Consider the following 18099-nt stretch of genomic DNA (forward strand, 5'->3'; position numbering starts at 1 on the left):
ACATAGACTGGGAAGCCCATACTGTAAAAGGGATGGATGGTTTGGAGTTTGTAAAATGTGTGCAGGATAGCTTCTTGCAGCAATCCATAGAGGTACTGACTAGAGAAGGGGAAGTGTTGAATCTCCTGTTAGGGAATGAAATAGGCCAGGTGACGGACGTATCTGTTGGGGAGCACTTCGGGTCCAGTGTTCACAATACTATTAGTTTCAATTTAATTAAGGAGAAGGATAGGACTGGACCCAGGGTTGAGATTTTTGATTGGAGAAAGGCTAACTTTGAGGAGATGTGAAAGGACTTAGAAGGAATGGATCGGGACAATTTGTTTTATGAGAAGGATGTAATAGAGAAATGGAGGTCATTTCAAGGTGAAATTTTGAGGGTACAGAATCATTATGTTCCTGTTACGGTGAAAGGAAAGGTTAAAAGTTTGAGAGAGCCAGGGTTTTCAAGGGATATTGGAAACTTGGTTCGGAAAAAGAGGGAGATCTACAATAGATATAGGCAGCATGGAGCAAATGAGGTGCTTGAGGAATATAAAGAATGTAAGAAGAATGTTAAGAAAGAAATTAGAGGTTTTTCCGGTGATGTCATCGTTGAGAATGGCAGCTTAAGTCACTAGCTCCTCCGGAAAAACGCGTATTAAGCCCTATTAACCTGTCAGATATAATATTTTTTGAAATAATGGAGTTCCAGAAAGAGATGAAGCAGCAGCTCCGTGATATTATGTCAGAGCTCACCAGCATTAATCAAAAAATAGCGGTGGCAGAGACTCGCATTGAGAAGGTGGAAGATCGCGTTCAAAATGTGGAACGGATACTGAGCAAGACAATAAAAATAATACATCACCAAGAAGGTAAACTGCTTGACCTGGAGGAAAGATCACGGTGGAAAAATATCAGAATCTACAACGTTCCCGAAGGAGCGGAGGGCTCGTCTATGACAGAGTTTGTCGGAAAGTTACTGCGGGACGCGCTGGATCTTCCCCCGGCTATGGAGCTGGAAGTTGAAAGAGCCCACCGCGTGTTAGTCCCGAAACCTACCCAGGATAGAAAGCCAAGTGCAATAATAATTAAATTCCTTTGGTACAGCACCAAGGCAGAGATTCTACGAAGGGCCTGGGGTAAGTAGAGAGTGTTTTACAATGATAAATTAATATATTTCGACCAAGATTACCCCCCCCCGTGGTCCTCCAGAAATGCAAAGAATACTCCGAAGTAAAGCCAGTATTAAAGCAAAATAAGATTAGATTTCAAACTCCGTACCCTGCTAAACTTCGAGTGTTTTATGACAACGGGACGCGGTTGTACCAGACGGTGGAAGACGTGACTACAGACATGAAGGCCAGAGGGTTGCTCGTCAGTGTGACCAAAACGAGGGAAAGCCTGGCTGGGGAATTATCCCGCTCCGCTTGGGAAATAGTGCGAGAATCGAGAAGGCAGGAGACGGGAGGAGGCCGAGAGAAATATATCAGGAAGAGACCGGGAGTTTCCCAAAGACAGTCCTCACCCACTTCAGAAGAGCCATAAGGTTTGGCTAACTTTAAAAATGTTGAGAAGCTAAACGGAAGCAAAAGTACACGGTGATATACCCATCTCGAGTAATACTTATTATAATGTGGATTTTATATTACTTAGTTGTTCTTTATTCACTCACTTACTCCTATTTCCCCACCAAAATGAAAGTGTATATATATTATGTGTATGTGTGTAATCTTTTCTGTGTAATGGATTTGTTCACTGACTTTTATGAATACTGCAATGGGGGCCCTCAACTCACAAGTAGGAGAGGTTATCCCCACAGCTAGACATTTCCTCTCGCTCAACGCAGGGTCATTTACTAGAGACCTCAGCCTTGGAATCACACGTTCGTTGCCATTTTTGTTATTATTCAAGTTTCTTGGTTCTTATTTGTTCAGGGAGTAGATCGTTTAAGTTTTATTCTAATTTCAATGATACATTGACAGATAAATACAGATGGCTAAGGACTAGGTAAAATTAATTTCTTTTAATGTAAATGGGCTATTAAATCCAATCAAACATAAGAGAATTTTATCCAAAATGAAAAAAGAACAAGCCCATGTAGTGTATTTATAGGAAACTCATTTAAGTGATAATGAGCATAAAAAACTAAAGAGAATGGGCTTCACTAATCTGTTATAAATCAGGATATAGGAGAGGAGTTGCTATTCTTATCTCAAGTAAGCTAAATTTTGAAAAAATACTCGAAATGGGAGATAAAGAAGGCAGATCTATTCTGGAAAGGGGGAATATAGACGGCAATTCAGTTACTCTATTGAATATATACGCACCCGCGGGAAGTGATTTTGGTTTCTTTCAGAAAATTACTGATATTATGGTAACGGAAACAGAAGGTCTTCTGATATGTGGGGGAGACTTAAATTTACAACTACAACCAAACTTAGACTCTTCCAATAGAAAAACCTATGAAACAAAATCTTTACATAAGAAAGTTAATACACTTTTTGAGGATGTTGGTTTAATTGATATATGGAGGGACCTTTTCCCCAACAGAAGGGATTACACTCATTATTCTGCTCCACATTCTGTATATACAAGAATAGACTATTTCGTAACATTTGAAAAAGACAAAGACAAAATAAACACCTGTGGAATTGGAACAATAGATGTAAGTGACCATGCACCTATATATTTATCTGTTGATTTTGACCTACAACCAAAGAATACAATTTGGAAACTAAATTCAAGTCTACTCAATGATCCGTACTTTAAGGAACAAATTAAAAAAGAAATTGGTCTCTACTTAGCTATATCTTCATATAAGAAAAAAATAAGGAATAAAACATTAGAGGAATTACAAAATAGGCTGAAGGAACTAGAGAAAAAACACAGATTGAATTTGGCACAGGATACATTAGGGGAAATTAAAAGAATTAGGACTGAAATAAATAATTTGGCTACGCAAGAAATCAGGAAAAACTTAATGTTTCTGAAACAGAGACATTATGAAAGTGGATCAAAATCTATGAAAATACTGGCGTGGAAACTGAAAAAAAAAGATAACAGAAAATATAATTCATAGAATTAGGGACGAAAATGATAAAAAATAAACTAAGTGAAATTCAAGAAGTTTTTGAAGTGTTTTACAAAACTCTATATTCCAAAGTTCCAGGGGGAAGCATAACCCAAATTGACACCTTCTTGAATTCTCTAGAGTTACCCACTTTAAGCGAAGAACGAAATAGGATGACTGCTGACATAACTAAAGTTGAATTAAAAGCTGCAATTAGTAGGCTTAAATTAAGCAAGTCACCAGGATCAGATGGATATACGGCGGAGTGGTACAAAGAATTTAAAAATGAGTTAATTCCTGTTTTACTCCCCACACTGAACTGGGCTCTAAAAAAGGCACAAATGCCACCCAGTTGGAAGGAAGCGATAATCTCAGCTAAACTGAAAGAAGGCAAGGATAAAATGAAATGTGGATCATTTAGACCAGTATCCATTCTTAATGTAGATTAGAGGTTATTTTCCTCCATCGTGGCCAAACGATTAGAGGAGTTTCTACCCATACTGATAGGTAATGATCAGACAGATTTTATAAGACAACGCCAGACTCAAGACAATGTATGAAGGACACTTCACATTATGGATCATATACAAAAAAATAAAATCGAAGCAATAGTGATAAATGTGGACTCTGAAAAAGCATTTGATTCAGTTAATTGGAATTTTCTATACAGAGTTTTACATAGATTTGGTTTCCAAGACACAATTATTAAAACTCTACAGACACTATATGACAATCCTACTGCTAGGATTAAAGTCAATGGATATTTATCAAATAGTCTTACACTAGAAAGGGGCATGAGACAGGGTTGTGCATGGTCACCACTAGTCTTAGCGTTATATCTGGAACCACTAGTTCAATACATCAGACAAAATGAAGATATCAGGGGAATTACTATTAAAGGGAGAGAGCATAAATTGGCTTGTTATGCGGATGACATTTTGATCTATCTAGAGCAACCAACATACTCTTTACCTAAATTGATGCAATCCTTTGAACAATATGGTCAATTATCAGGATATAAGATCAACATGGATAAAGCACAATTACTTTCATATTACTATAGCCCACCAAGAGAAATTGAAAATCAATACCCCTGGGCATGGCACACAGAGTCTTTCAAATATTTGGGCATCATTATGCCAAAAGATTTGGCAAAATTATCTGAATGTAATTATCAGCCTTTATATAAAAAAATTAAGGAAGATGTGGCAAGATGGAGCCTGATTCCATTTTTCAGTCTCAGTTCAAGGTTTGAGTCTATTAAAATGAATATACTGCCCAGTCTGTTATATCTCTTTCAGATCCACCAATAGAGATTAATAAAAATCAATTCAATGAATGGAACAAGATGCTATCAAGGTATATTTGGCAGGGTAAAAGGCCTGGAGTTTGTCTCAAAACTTTGCAATTAGCAAAGGAAAAGGGGGGGGGGATGGGGCTTGCCTTCTCTTAGAGATTATTATTTTGCAGCACAGTTGAGAGCTGTGATATGTTGGTTCAACCCATCATATGACGCTCAATGGAAAAACATTGAGGAGCGGGTACTTCCCATCCCCATACAAGCAATTCTGGCTGAGAACAACCTGCAAACGTACATAAATACTATTGATAACCCGTGGGTGAAATAGACTCTTAAAATATGGAAAACTACTATAAAAGAATATAATCTAGAGGGAGATATTGCAATTCTTAAATGAAGTGCATATGACTCTGATTTCACACCAGATAAATTGGGTGCTAGATTTAAGGACTGGACAGCTAAAGGAATAACAGCTCTTTGCAACATAATGAAAGAAGGAACACTGTTTAGTTTTGAAATGCTTAAAGAGAAACACATTAGAAAAACAAGATTTTTATCGGTTTTTACAGATGCAACAATATCTTAATAAGACACTTAAAAATGTAACCAAGGCAAATACTTGCTTGATAGAGCTCTTTAGAAAAGCATATAATTCAGATAATGGTAGTAGAATCATTTCAAGCATGTATAAGGGGTTGTCAAATCTTAAAACACATTGGACTTCATACATTAAAATAAAATGGGAGAAGGAAGAAGGGATAATTATATCTGAGGAAGAATGGACAACAATATGGAGGTATCAATGGAAGTGTACCATTTCACAGAAATGGAGGGAGTTTGGATGGAAAAACTTGATAAGATATTTTATTACACCCTCTCTGAAATCCCATTATGATGGTAACTTCCCTGTTTGCTGGAGAAATTGTGGAAATCAAAATGCAAATCATCATCTTATTTTTTGGGACCGCCCTGTTATTAAAAAACTATTGGAGGGGGATACACAATGCCCTACAAGACATCTTTAAATGTGAAATACCCTTAGAGAGTAAGACCATATATTTTGGGTAAATACCTCAAGAATGGTTGAAAAGAGATAAATATTTAATGAATATACTGTTGGTGGCTGGTAAAAAGACTCTTACTAGCAAATGGTTATCACAGGAGAGCCCAACTTTAAATACATGGATGGAAATAAATTACAAGAAAAAAGAAATAAATTAGAAAAGCTAAAAGAAGATACGAGGTTGTTTTGGCAAGTAAGGTGAAAATAAATCCAAAGGGTTTCTACAGTTATATTAATAGCAAAAGGATAGTGAGGGATAAAAATTGGTCCCTTAGAGAATCAGAGTGGACAGCTATGTGTGGAGCCGAAAGAGATGGGGGAGATTTTAAACAATTTCTTTTCTTTGGTATTCGCTAAGGAGAAGGATATTGAAATATGTAAGGTAAGGGAAACAAGTAGGGAAGTTATGGAAACTTATGTTGAAAAGTATATGGTCATATACTTTGGTGGAAGAAAAAAACAGTAAGACTATTATTTAAATGGGGAGAGAATTCAAAATGCAGAGATGCAAGGGGACTCGGGAATCCTCATTCAGGATACCCTAAAGGTTAACCTCCAGGTTGAGTCGGTTGTGAAGAAGGCGAATGCCATGTTGGTATTCCTGTTTTCTTGTTAAATCCACTCGCTGGATGTTTTCCTGTTTTCTTGTTAAATCCACTCGCTGGATGTTTTCCTGTTTTCTTGTTAAATCCACTCGCTGGATGTTTTCCTGTTTTCTTGTTAAATTCACTCGCTGGATGTTTTCCTGTTTTCTTGTTAAATCCACTCGCTGGATGTTTTCCTGTTTTCTTGTTAAATCCACTCGCTGGATGTTTTCCTGTTTTCTTGTTAAATCCACTCGCTGGATGTTTTCCTGTTTTCTTGTTAAATCCACTCGCTGGATGTTTTCCTGTTTTCTTGTTAAATCCACTCGCTGGATGTTTTCCTGTTTTCTTGTTAAATCCACTCGCTGGATGTTTTCCTGTTTTCTTGTTAAATCCACTCGCTGGATGTTTTCCTGTTTTCTTGTTAAATCCACTCGCTGGATGTTTTCCTGTTTTCTTGTTAAATCCACTCGCTGGATGTTTTCCTGTTTTCTTGTTAAATCCACTCGCTGGATGTTTTCCTGTTTTCTTGTTAAATCCACTCGCTGGATGTTTTCCTGTTTTCTTGTTAAATCCACTCGCTGGATGTTTTCCTGTTTTCTTGTTAAATCCACTCGCTGGATGTTTTCCTGTTTTCTAGTTAAATCCACTCGCTGGATGTTTTCCTGTTTTCTTGTTAAATCCACTCGCTGGATGTTTTCCTGTTTTCTTGTTAAATCCACTCGCTGGATGTTTTCCTGTTTTCTTGTTAAATCCACTCGCTGGATGTTTTCCTGTTTTCTTGTTAAATCCACTCGCTGGATGTTTTCCTGTTTTCTTGTTAAATCCACTCGCTGGATGTTTTCCTGTTTTCTTGTTAAATCCACTCGCTGGATGTTTTCCTGTTTTCTTGTTAAATCCACTCGCTGGATGTTTTCCTGTTTTCTTGTTAAATCCACTCGCTGGATGTTTTCCTGTTTTCTTGTTAAATCCACTCGCTGGATGTTTTCCTGTTTTCTTGTTAAATCCACTCGCTGGATGTTTTCCTGTTTTCTTGTTAAATCCACTCGCTGGATGTTTTCCTGTTTTCTTGTTAAATCCACTTGCTGGATGTTTTCCTGTTTTCTTGTTAAATCCACTCGCTGGATGTTTTCCTGTTTTCATGTTAAATCCACTCGCTGCATGTTTTCCTGTTTTTGGCACCATTCTTTGTAAATTGGCTCAGGCAGGTGCGATCGTGTCATTGCCGAAACATTTGGATAAGAACACGGCAGAGTGTATATACCTTCGAGGTATATGGACCGAAGACCGTAGTAGGGGGTGTTGTGGACAGTGTGGAGGGCTGTCAGAGGTTACAGCAGGGCATCAATAGGATGCAAAACTGGGCTGAGAAGTGGCTGATGAAGTACCACCCAGATAAGTGTGAGGTGGTTCCGTTTTCTAGTTCAAATATGATGCAGAGCATTAATAGTAAGAGCCTTGGCAGTGTGGAGGATCAAAGAGATATTGGAGCCTGAGTCCATAGGACACTCAAACTTCTGCGCAGGTTGACTCTGTGGTTAAAAAGGCATATGTTGCATTGCTCTTCATCAACCTTGGGATTGCGTTTAAGAGCTGAGAGGTGATGTTACAGCTTTATAATACCCTGGTCAGGCCCCACTTGGAGTACTGTGCTCAGTTCTGGTCACTTCACTACAGGAAGGATGTGGAAACTATAGAAAGGGTGCAGCGGAGATTTACAAGAATGTTGCCTGGTTTGGGGAACATGCCTTATGTGAATAGGTTGAATGAACTCCGCATTTTTTCCCTGGAGCGACGGAGGATGAGAGGTGATCTGATAGAGGTGTATAAGATGAAGAGAGGCATTGATCATGTGGATAGTCAGAGGCTCTTTCCCAGGGCTGAAATATCTGACATGAGAGGGTACAGTTTTACGGTTCTAGGTGGTAGATACAGAGGACATGCCAGAGGTAAGTTTTTTATGCAGAGAGTGGTGAGTGCGTGGAATGGGCTACCAGTGAAGGAGGATATGATAGGGTCTTTTAAGAGACTCCTGGATGGAGCTTAGAAAAATGAGGGCTCTGGGTAACCCTAGGTAATTTCTAAAGTAAGTATATTTTCGGCAGAGCTTTATGGGCTGATAAGCCTGGATTGTGCTGTAGGTTTTCTATGTTTCTATGTAACATGGTTATTCAGGTCATTCAGCTCAATGAGTTCATGCCAATCCTGTCTTTGGCCCATAAGGGTATATCAACTCTGCCGTGTTCTTATCGAAATGCTGCTGAAATGAAACGATTGCAGCTGCCTCAATCACTTCCTCTGACAAGTAATTCCATATACAATACTCCCCACCATCTGTACGCACCTCAGATCCCTGATAACATGTTTGTGTCTAACCAATCTAATAGAGGCTACAGTACCAGGAAAGCCAATGAAGACAAGGCAGTGTATTTAGTCTAAATGGATTTTAGCAAGGCCTTGACCACATGTGGGGTTGGTCAAGATGGTTCACTTGCTCGGTATTTGAGATAAGGTGATAAATTAGATTTAAAATTGGCTTTGTGGGAACTCACTGGAAGTCTGTGATTAATGGAATGCCACAGGTCTGTTGTTGTTTCTCATCTACATTAACAATCTGGATGATAATTGGTCTGAAGTTGCATCACAGGTAGATAAACTCCTAAAGAGAGCTTGTGACACATTGCCTTTCATCAATCAAAGCACTGAATGTGAAGTTTTGCAGCCTCATAGTTCCCTTACCCCACACCTACCATCCCTACCTCCTACTGACGACCCACAAACCTGCTCCTGTCCCACTGAACTTCCTCAACTCTGTTTTATCCCCCGGTTCAGTCCCTTCCCCCATACATCCGTGACTCTTCACACACTCTCAATCTTTTCAATGACTGTAAGTTCCCTGGACTCGATCTTGTCATTTTCATTATAGATGTCTAGACCCTATATACCTCCATCTCCCATTAGGAGGGCCTTAACGCTCTCCACTTCTTTCTGGACAACAGTATCAAGCAGCTCCCCTCCTCCACTACTCCCTGCCATCAGGTGGAATTGGTCCTCGCCCTCAACAATTTCTCCTTTAGCTCCTCAAACTTCCCCCAAACCAAAGGTGTAGCCAGCAATGCCTGCCTTTTGTTGGCAGCGTGGAACAGTCCGTGTTCCAAGTGAACACCAACATGGCTCTGCGACTCACTACTCTGCAAAGATGACTGCATTGGCAATATTTCCTACACCCATGCTGAGTTTGTCAACTACATCAACTTTGTCTCCAAATCCCATCCTGTTATCAAATTTACTTGGTCCATTTGTAAAAGGCTTCGTCCGTATTGTAAAAGGGATGGATGGTTTGGAGTTTGTAAAATGAGTGCTGGCTAGTTTTTTGGAGCAATACATAGAGGTACCAACTAGAGAAGGGGCAATGTTGGATATCCTGTTGGGGAATGCGATAGGTCAGGTGACGGAGATATGTGTTGGGGAGCACTTCGGGTCCAGTGATCACAATGCAATGAGTTTCAAAATAATTATGGAGAAGGATAGGACTAGATGCAGGGTTGAGACTTTTGATTGGAGAAAGGCTAACTTTGAGGAGATGTGAAAGGATTTAGAAGGAGAGGGTTGGTACAATTTGTTTTATGGGAAGGATGTAACAGAGAAATGAAGGACATTTAAAGGTGAAATTTTGAGGGTACAGAATCTTTATATTCCTGTTAGTTTGAAAGGAAAGGTTAAAAGTTTGAGAGAGCCATGGTTTTCAAGGGATATTGGAAACTTGGTTCAGAAAAAGAGAGAGATCTACAATAAATATAGGCAGCATGGAGCAAATGAGGTGCTTGAGGAATATAAAGAATGTAAAAAGAATCTTAAGAAAGAAATTAGAAAAGCTAAAAGAAGATGTGAGGTTGCTTTGGCAAGTAAGGTGAAAATAAATCCAAAGGGTTTCTACAGTTATATTAATAGCAAGAGGATAGTGAGGGATAAAATTGGTCCCTTAGAGAATCAGAGTGGTCAGCTATGTGTGGAGCCGAAAGAGATGGGGGAGATTTTAAAGTTTTTTCCCCGTTTTTCTTTTTTTTCATTTTTGAATCTTTTTATTAATACATAATCTTCAACAGCTATAAAATGATACAAAACTTCAACAAATTAATATGTATACAATTAATAAAGCTGAAGAAAAAAACATCATAAAATATAAAAATGAAAAAAAAAATATATATATAGGAAAAAGGGAAAAAAAGAACCCCATTTAACTAGGGGAATAACCCACTAACTACAAAAAAAAGCATTAGGAATCAACCCCCCGGAGCAATATGTTTGACCATCATCTAAATATATATAAAAAAAGAGTCATCAACCGTCATTTCATATTTATAAAAAAATTAAATTAAAAGGAAACCATATAACTTAATTCAAATAATAATATTTGGCAAAATAACCCCATCTTCTCTCAAAATCAAATCAAGGATCAAAAGTTCTCCTAATTTTTTCCAAACTAAGACATAACATCACTTGAGAAAACCATTCAATTAATGTAGGGGAAGAAATATCTTTCCATTTTAATAAAATAGCCCTTCTTGTCAGCAGTGTAACAAATGCAATTACATGTTGATCTGAAGATGGGATACCCTGAATATGATGCAGAACTATTCCAAATAGAACAGTCAATCTATTAGGTTGTAAATTGATTTTCAAAGCCTTAGAAACTGTAGAAAATAAAGAATTCCAAAACGATTATAATGAAGAACATGACCAGAACATATGTGACAAAGTAGCTACTTCAGTTTTACACCTATCACAATAGTTGTCTATACTAGGAAACATTATAGATAGTCTTTCCTTTGTTAAGTAATAACGGTGTAAAATTTTAAACTGAATTAAACAATGGTTGGCACATACAGAAAAAGAAGTTACGTTTTTCAAAACTCAAAGCCAATCTTCATTAACAAAGGTCATATTAAGTTCTCCCTCCCAACCTTGTTTAATCTTTAGTGATAGGATTTCTTTTCAGATTTAGATTCAGTTTATTGTCATTTAGAAACCCCAAATGCATGTAGTTCCTCCAGAATGACATCACAGAAACACATGACAAAACAGACTACACCAGAAATTCCACAAAACGTTTGTCAATCCCCAATCCAGAGTCCGGAGAGGCTGCTGTGTATTAATATCGCGCTACCGTCTCAGCGTGTTCCCCGGAAAGGAGCTCCAAATCCACCAGACAAACAAGACCAAAAACTAAAGCTACAAGACCTGCACAAAACCACATAGTTACAACATATAGTAACAAAGTGCAAACAATAGCATAATTGATAAAAAAAACAGACCATGGGCACAGTAAAAATAGTCCAAAGACTATTAAAAGACTATAAGTTCGAAAGAAACCACCACACAGATTCCACAAGTCCTCAGGATCCCGATAGACTCGTCATCCCACGCCGGCGGCAGAAGGGAACTTCTCCGCTATGGACTTCCAGGCTCCGCCCGACTCAGCCTTGCAGACGCAGCACACGATGAAAGCTCTCTTACCGCTGAGTCCGTCGAACCTCCGAGCCTCCGACCATCCCCTCCGAGCACCATCCTCTGCGCCGCCAACGTCCACCGACAACGCGACCCCGAGGACTGGGGGCCTGTTCTTCCCAACAGACAGCAGCAACGAACAAGGTCTTCCTCGAGATTTTCAGATGTTCCTCCATGTAACAAAAATAAATTATAAATTCTACTAATGGAACCTTTCACTAAAGGATTCAATTGCAAAATGGTATCCAACAAATTAGATTCTTGTAAATATTGTTGTAAAAAAATCTGACGTGAAAATATTGCAAAAAATGTGTATGAGCGAGAGAAAATTTATTAACTCCTCAAAAGTCATCAATCGACCATCACAAAATAAATCTACAAAGGAATGGATTTCTTTATTTTTCCATAGAAGAAAAATGGGTCAGTTGTTGAAGGTTTAAATGAAAAGTTTTGATATAAAAAACTAGACAATTTAAATTGTTTAAAATTTTAAATATTACAAAATTGAACCCAAATCTGTAGGTAGTATTTAATAACCAGATAGAGATTTAAATTTGGAATTTTAGAGAGGTGTAAAGGTAATGGAGCTCCGAAAATTGAAGTTAAATGAAATTGTTTAACAGCTTTTAAGTTCCAAATCCATCCATAATGGTTTTTGGTTCTTATCAAGCCAATATAACCAAAAACATAATTGTCTAATGTTCACAGCCCAATAATAGTCTTAAATAAGGAAGTGCAAGTCCACCATCTTTTTAAAATTTTTGTAAATAATACTTATTAATTCTTGGTCTCTTATTGTTCCAAATAAAGGAAGAAATAAGAGAGTCAATTTGATCTAAAAATGTTTTAGTTAAAAAGATAGGTATATTTTGGGAAATATATAAAAATCTAGGTAAAATCATCATTTTCACAGCATGGATACGACCTATTAAAGAAAAAGTAAGAAGATTCCATCTAGAAAATAGTTGTTTCATGGAGTCCATTAAAGGAACTATATTCGCTTTATAGAGATCTTTATATTTTTTAGTAATTATAATACAAAAATATTTAAATGTACTAACAATTCTAAAAGGAATATCATTATATTAATGGACATTTAATGGACATTTAATGGAAACAATTCACTTTTATTCAATTTAAGTTTATATCCTGAAAATTTACCAAAATCTTTAAGTGTTTCCAAAAGATTCCTCAAGATTTGAAATAAAAACCAAAAGGTTATCTGCATAAAGAGAAATCTTGTGTATGGTTCCATTCATAGAGATGGCAAGAATATTTTTAGCTTCACGTAGTGTTATAGCTAAAGGCTCCAATACAAGATTAAATAATAAAGGACAATGGACATTCCTGTCTAGTGCCACGACAAAGTAAGAAAAAAGACCTGCAGTTATTAGTAATGAACGTGGCAATAGGATTCTTATAAAGCATTTGAATCCATCTGTTGAAATTATTACCAAAACCAAATTTTTCTAAGTATTTAAAGTAATGGAAAGTATTCTTAGAGATTATATATATAATTATCTGGATAGACAGGGTCTAATAAGGAACAGTCAACATGGATTTGTGTGTGGAAGGTCATGTTTGACAAATCTTACTGAATTTTTTTGAAGAGGTTACTTCTAATACTTTAAACAAATATGGCCACTCTTCAAAATTACTAACTTAGAGACGTTGCCTATATTATTAAAGAGAAAAAACTTGTTTATCTGAGCTTTGATAAACTCAACAAATTCTGAACTTTGCAATAAATGTTCTGGAAAACGTCAAAATGGTCTGGTAGAAACAACATCTTTCAGTTCAAATATTAAGTTTTTTTTATAATTTATTTTTTATTGAAATTCATCATCAAACAAACATGTCAAGTTTCAATAATTACAGCAAACCTGGTTTCCATCAAGGACTGCAGGGTAAGAACCCTGGCATGACAGCAATGAGCTACCAGTTCGTTGGTCAATTCTAGTGCATGTAAACCTTGTTTTCTGATCTCTCAGTACTGTTAGTTCCTAGATCAGCACCACTCCTTGGATATTCTACACGAAATTTGTCTCCGAGTGTTGCGGAAAAAGTACTCGGACACGGAGGGAAGTTACTTCAGAAAGTCTTTATTAATGCATGATATGGAGAAATGGAACTCAGAAATGGAGTCCTGGAACTCTGCCTAACAATAGAGCACACTCTTATTCATACTCCAAGCGTACGTGACAAGAAGCACAAGAAGGAATTCAGGCTGCAATTTTACAGAATAGCAAGTTCCCAGAGAAGTATATCAGACTTGCTCAACCATAGACATGGTAATTCTCAGAACAAAGAAGCACAGATATGGTTATTTTCCCATCTTGTCTTCAATGCACATTTCAGGCATGCAGTGTACACTAGTTACAGATAAATGATTATAGCCTTTGAATTCACACTCTGTCATTAACCCCTTAATGTCAGCCACAAAGTCATAGCATTTTTCTTCCACACTGAGTAAAGACACTCCTGGGTATCTGCTCCATGCTCGCAACTGTCTCGACCCTGTCTCCGTGCCTGTGTCCTGCTCTTGGGTTCATTCTCAGTCACGCCCTTGTAACAACTAGTCACTGACCTCCATGCAGAATATGACCCATCTACAACCACTCATTGCCTTCTGTGGGCAAGCCAGTTTTGGATCCACAAAGCAAAGTCCCCTTGGATCCTATGCCTCCTTACTTTCTCAATAAGCCTTGCATTGGGTACCTTATCAACCGCCTTGCTGAAATCCATATACACTACATCTACTGCTCTACCTTCATCAATGTGTTTAGTCACATCCTCAAAAAATTCAATCAGGCTCATAAAGCAGGACCTGCCCTTGACAAAGCCATGCTGACTATCTTTAATCATATCACGCCTCTACAAATGTTCATAAATCCTGCCTCTCAGGATCTTCTTCATCAACTTACCAAACACTGAAGTAAGACTCACTGGTCTATAATTTCCTGGGCTATCTCTACTCCCTTTCTTGAATAAGGGAACAACATCCGCAACCCTCCAATCCTCCAGAACGTCTCCCGTCCTCAGTGATGATGCAAATATTATCCCATCCAGTCCCAGTGACTTATCCAACTTGATGCTTTCCAAAAGCTCCAGCACATCCTCTTTCTTAATACCTACATGCTCAAGCTTTTCAATCTGCTGCAAGTCATCCTTACAATCATCAAGATCCTTTTCCATAGTGAATACTGAAGTAACCTCTGCTATCTCCTCCGATTTCACACACACTTTTCCACTGTCACATTTGATTGGTCCTATTCTTTCACGTCTTATCCCCTTGCTCTTCACACTCTTGTAGAATGCCTTGGGGTTTTCCTTTATGCTGTCTGCCAAGGCCTTTTCATGGCCCCTTCTGGCTCTCCTAGTTTCATCCTTAAGCTCCTTCCTGCTAGCCTTATAATACTCTAGCTGTCTATCATTACCAAGTTATTTGAACCTTTCGTAAGTTCTTCTTTTCTTCTTGACTAGAGTTACAACAGCCTTTGTATACCATGTTTCCTGTACCCTGTCTGTTCCCTGTCTCATTGGAATGTACTTACACAAAACCCCACACAAATATCCCCTGAACATTTGCCACATTTCTTCCATACATTTCCCTGAGAACATCTGTTTCCAATTTATACTTCCAAGTTCCTGCCTGATATTTCCCCTTGCTCCAGTTAAAAGTTTGCCTAACCTGTCTCTTCTAATCACTCTCCAATGCTATATTAAAGAAGATATCTCCAAAATGCTCTCCCACTAAGAGACCTAACACCTGAACGGGTTCATTTCCCAATACCAGATCAAGTACAGCCTCTCCTCTTGAAGGCTTATCTACATATGTCAAGAAACCTTCCGGAACACACTTAGCAAACTCTACCCCATCTAAACCCCTCACTCTAGAGAGATGCCAATCAATATTTGGGAAAATCAAATCTCCCACCACAACAACCCTGTTATTATTACAACTTTGCAGAATCTGTCTCCCCATCTGCTCCCTGCTACTATTGGGTTGTCTATAAAAAACACTCAGTAGAGTTATTGACCCCCTTCCTATTCCTAAGAGGAATAAATAGAGTGGACAGCCAATGCCTCTTCCCCAGGGCACCACTGCTCAGTACAAGGGGACATGGCTTTAAAGTAAGGGGAGGGAAGTTCAAGGGGGATATTAGAGGAAGGTTTTTCACTCAGAGAGTGGTTGGTGCGTGGAATGCACTGTCTGAGTCAGTGGTGGAGGCAGGTACACTAGTGAAGTTTAAGAGACTACTAGACAGGTATATGGAGGAATTTATGGGGAGGTTATATGGGAGGCAGGGTTTGAGGGTCAGTACAACATTGTGGGCCGAAGGGCCTGTAATGCGCTGTACTATTCTATGTTTTAACTTCCACCCACAGAGGCTCTGTAGACAACCATTGACTTCCTTCTTTTCTGCAGCCATGACTATCTCTGATCAACAGTGCCACACCCCCACCTCATTTGCCTCCCTCCCTGTCCTTTCTGAAACATCTAAAACCTGACACTTGAAGTAACCGTTCCTGTCCCTAAACCATCCAAGTCTCTGTAAAGGACACAACATCAGAGCTCCAAATGCTGATCCACACTCTAAGTCCATCTGCTTTGTCCATAGTACTCCTCACATTAAAATGGACACATCTCAAACTATTGGTCTGAGCACATCCCTTCTCTATCACTTACTTATGATCCCTTTCGCACTGTCTCCAAGCTTTCTCTATTTGTGAGCCAACCTCCCTTTCCTCCATCACTTCAGTTCAGTTCCCACCCCCCAGCAATTCTAGTTTGAACTCTCCCCAATAGCCTTAGAAAACCCCCCCGCCAGGATATTGGTTCCCTCAGATTCAAGTGCAACCCATCCTTTTTGTACAGGTCACAGCTGCCCGAAAAGAGGTCTCAATGATCCAGAAATCTGAATCCCTGCCCCCTGTTCCAATTCCTCAGCCACGCATTCATCCTCCACCTCATTCTATTCCTATACTCACTGTCGTGTGGTTGAGGTCCCACTTCTCAACTTCCTTCCTAACTCCCTGTAGTCTGTTTCCAGGACCTCTTCCTTTTTCCTACCTATGTTGTTGGTACCAATATGTACCACAACCTCTGGCTGTTCTTCACACTTCAAGTTATCGTGGATGCTTAAACCTTGTTATTATTGGCCTCGCCAATTTTGAATTAAATCCTATTGACTGAATGGAACCTCAGATTCAGTCTCTTGATTGTTTGGTGTAGTTTTATTCTCCATTTCTTTTTTCCTTGGCTTTCATTCCTTCCCATATGTGCAGTGAGTTTACTTTTCTGGATCTGTACAGCTGCGTTAAAACAATAAATTTCACGTCATCTAAATCAGTGGTAAAAATCTTCTCATTTTGAATTAGCTTGACACAACATCCTGCGCCTGTTCCTGCACTTTACCTACACTGTCAGCAGCAGAAACACGGGTAGTCGGGATTGTCCATCAAGTCACACACCAGCCTGCCTTGGGAATACATCAGGATTCCTTCAATGTACAAGGGTCTCACCTGAGCGCCGTGGGACAAGCTTCACCAACAGGACCACTGTGGAAGCGGATGAGATTTGGGCAACGGATTTTTACGTCTCAAAAATAATTTATAAATAAAGAAATTACTGAGTGATGAGAAATAACATTTTCAGATTAAATGAGTTTAGGGTTATGGGGTTTGTGGGGGGAGGAGAGTCAGCAGGCAGGAAGAAATGAGATGCTTATGGAGTGTATTAAATGCAAAGGGAACACTTAAGAATGAAATCAGAAGGGATCAAAGGGGATGAAATTGCCTTAGCGGACACGGTGAAGGAAAATCCCAATGGTTTCCACAGACATGTTAAGAGAAAAAATATTGCAAGTGATGAGGTTAGTCCTTTGGCAGTTGGGCACAGAATCTTTAAAGTAAAGGAAATCAACTTCATGGACTCCATACAGATTAAATGAGGTGTTTACTATCTTGAAGGAAATTAGGGTTGATAAAAGGTGAAGCAAATGCACAAATTGCCAGGGCCCTAGCAGATATATTCAAATCATTCTTAGTGGCAGGAGAGGTACCAGAGGATTGGATGATAGCCAATGTTTTCGGCTGTTTAAAGAAGTCTCTAAATGTAAATCAAGAAATTGTAGGCCAGTGAGCCCGACAGTAGTAAGACAGTTATTCTAAGGGACTGGATATACAAGTATTTGCATAGACATGGATTTAATTAGGATAGTCAGCATAGTAAGTTGTGTCTAATTAATCTTTTTTTAGTTTTTCAAAGAAGTCACCAGGGAAGTTGATGAAGACAAGGCAGTGGATGTTAGCTGCATGGATTTTAGTAAGGCTGATGCACCTCTCGGAGATGTGAGGGGGGGCGTGTCCAGACAGGTATATGTAGTTCACCACAAAGGCATTTGACAAGGTCCCACTAGAGAAGTCGGTCATGAAGGTTCAGTTGATTGACGTTGAAGATGAGGTACTAAACTGGATTAGACACTGGCTTTGTGGGAGAAGCCCGAGAGAGGTAGAAGATGGTGGCGGGCTGTGACGAGAGGAGTTCTGCAGGGATTGGTGCTGAGTTTGTGGTTTGGCGTCTACCGTA

At 38.8% G+C, this 18099-nt stretch overlaps 1 protein-coding gene across 2 annotated transcripts in view; it reads right to left on the bottom strand.

The window, feature by feature from the left end:
- Positions 1-10419: 10419 nt before the first annotated feature.
- Positions 10420-18099, bottom strand: part of LOC132394738 (hepatic and glial cell adhesion molecule-like) — a 212347-nt gene continuing 204667 nt past the window's right edge. For both annotated transcript variants that reach the window (XM_059971139.1, XM_059971134.1), the window contains one exon: positions 10420-11677. In XM_059971139.1, the coding sequence (XP_059827122.1) occupies positions 11451-11677 (227 nt within the window). In that variant the 3' untranslated portion in view covers positions 10420-11450. The remainder of the gene's footprint in view (positions 11678-18099) is intronic.

The sequence above is a fragment of the Hypanus sabinus genome, chromosome 5 (assembly GCF_030144855.1).
Source record: "Hypanus sabinus isolate sHypSab1 chromosome 5, sHypSab1.hap1, whole genome shotgun sequence".
Classification (NCBI taxonomy): Eukaryota; Metazoa; Chordata; class Chondrichthyes; order Myliobatiformes; family Dasyatidae; genus Hypanus; species Hypanus sabinus.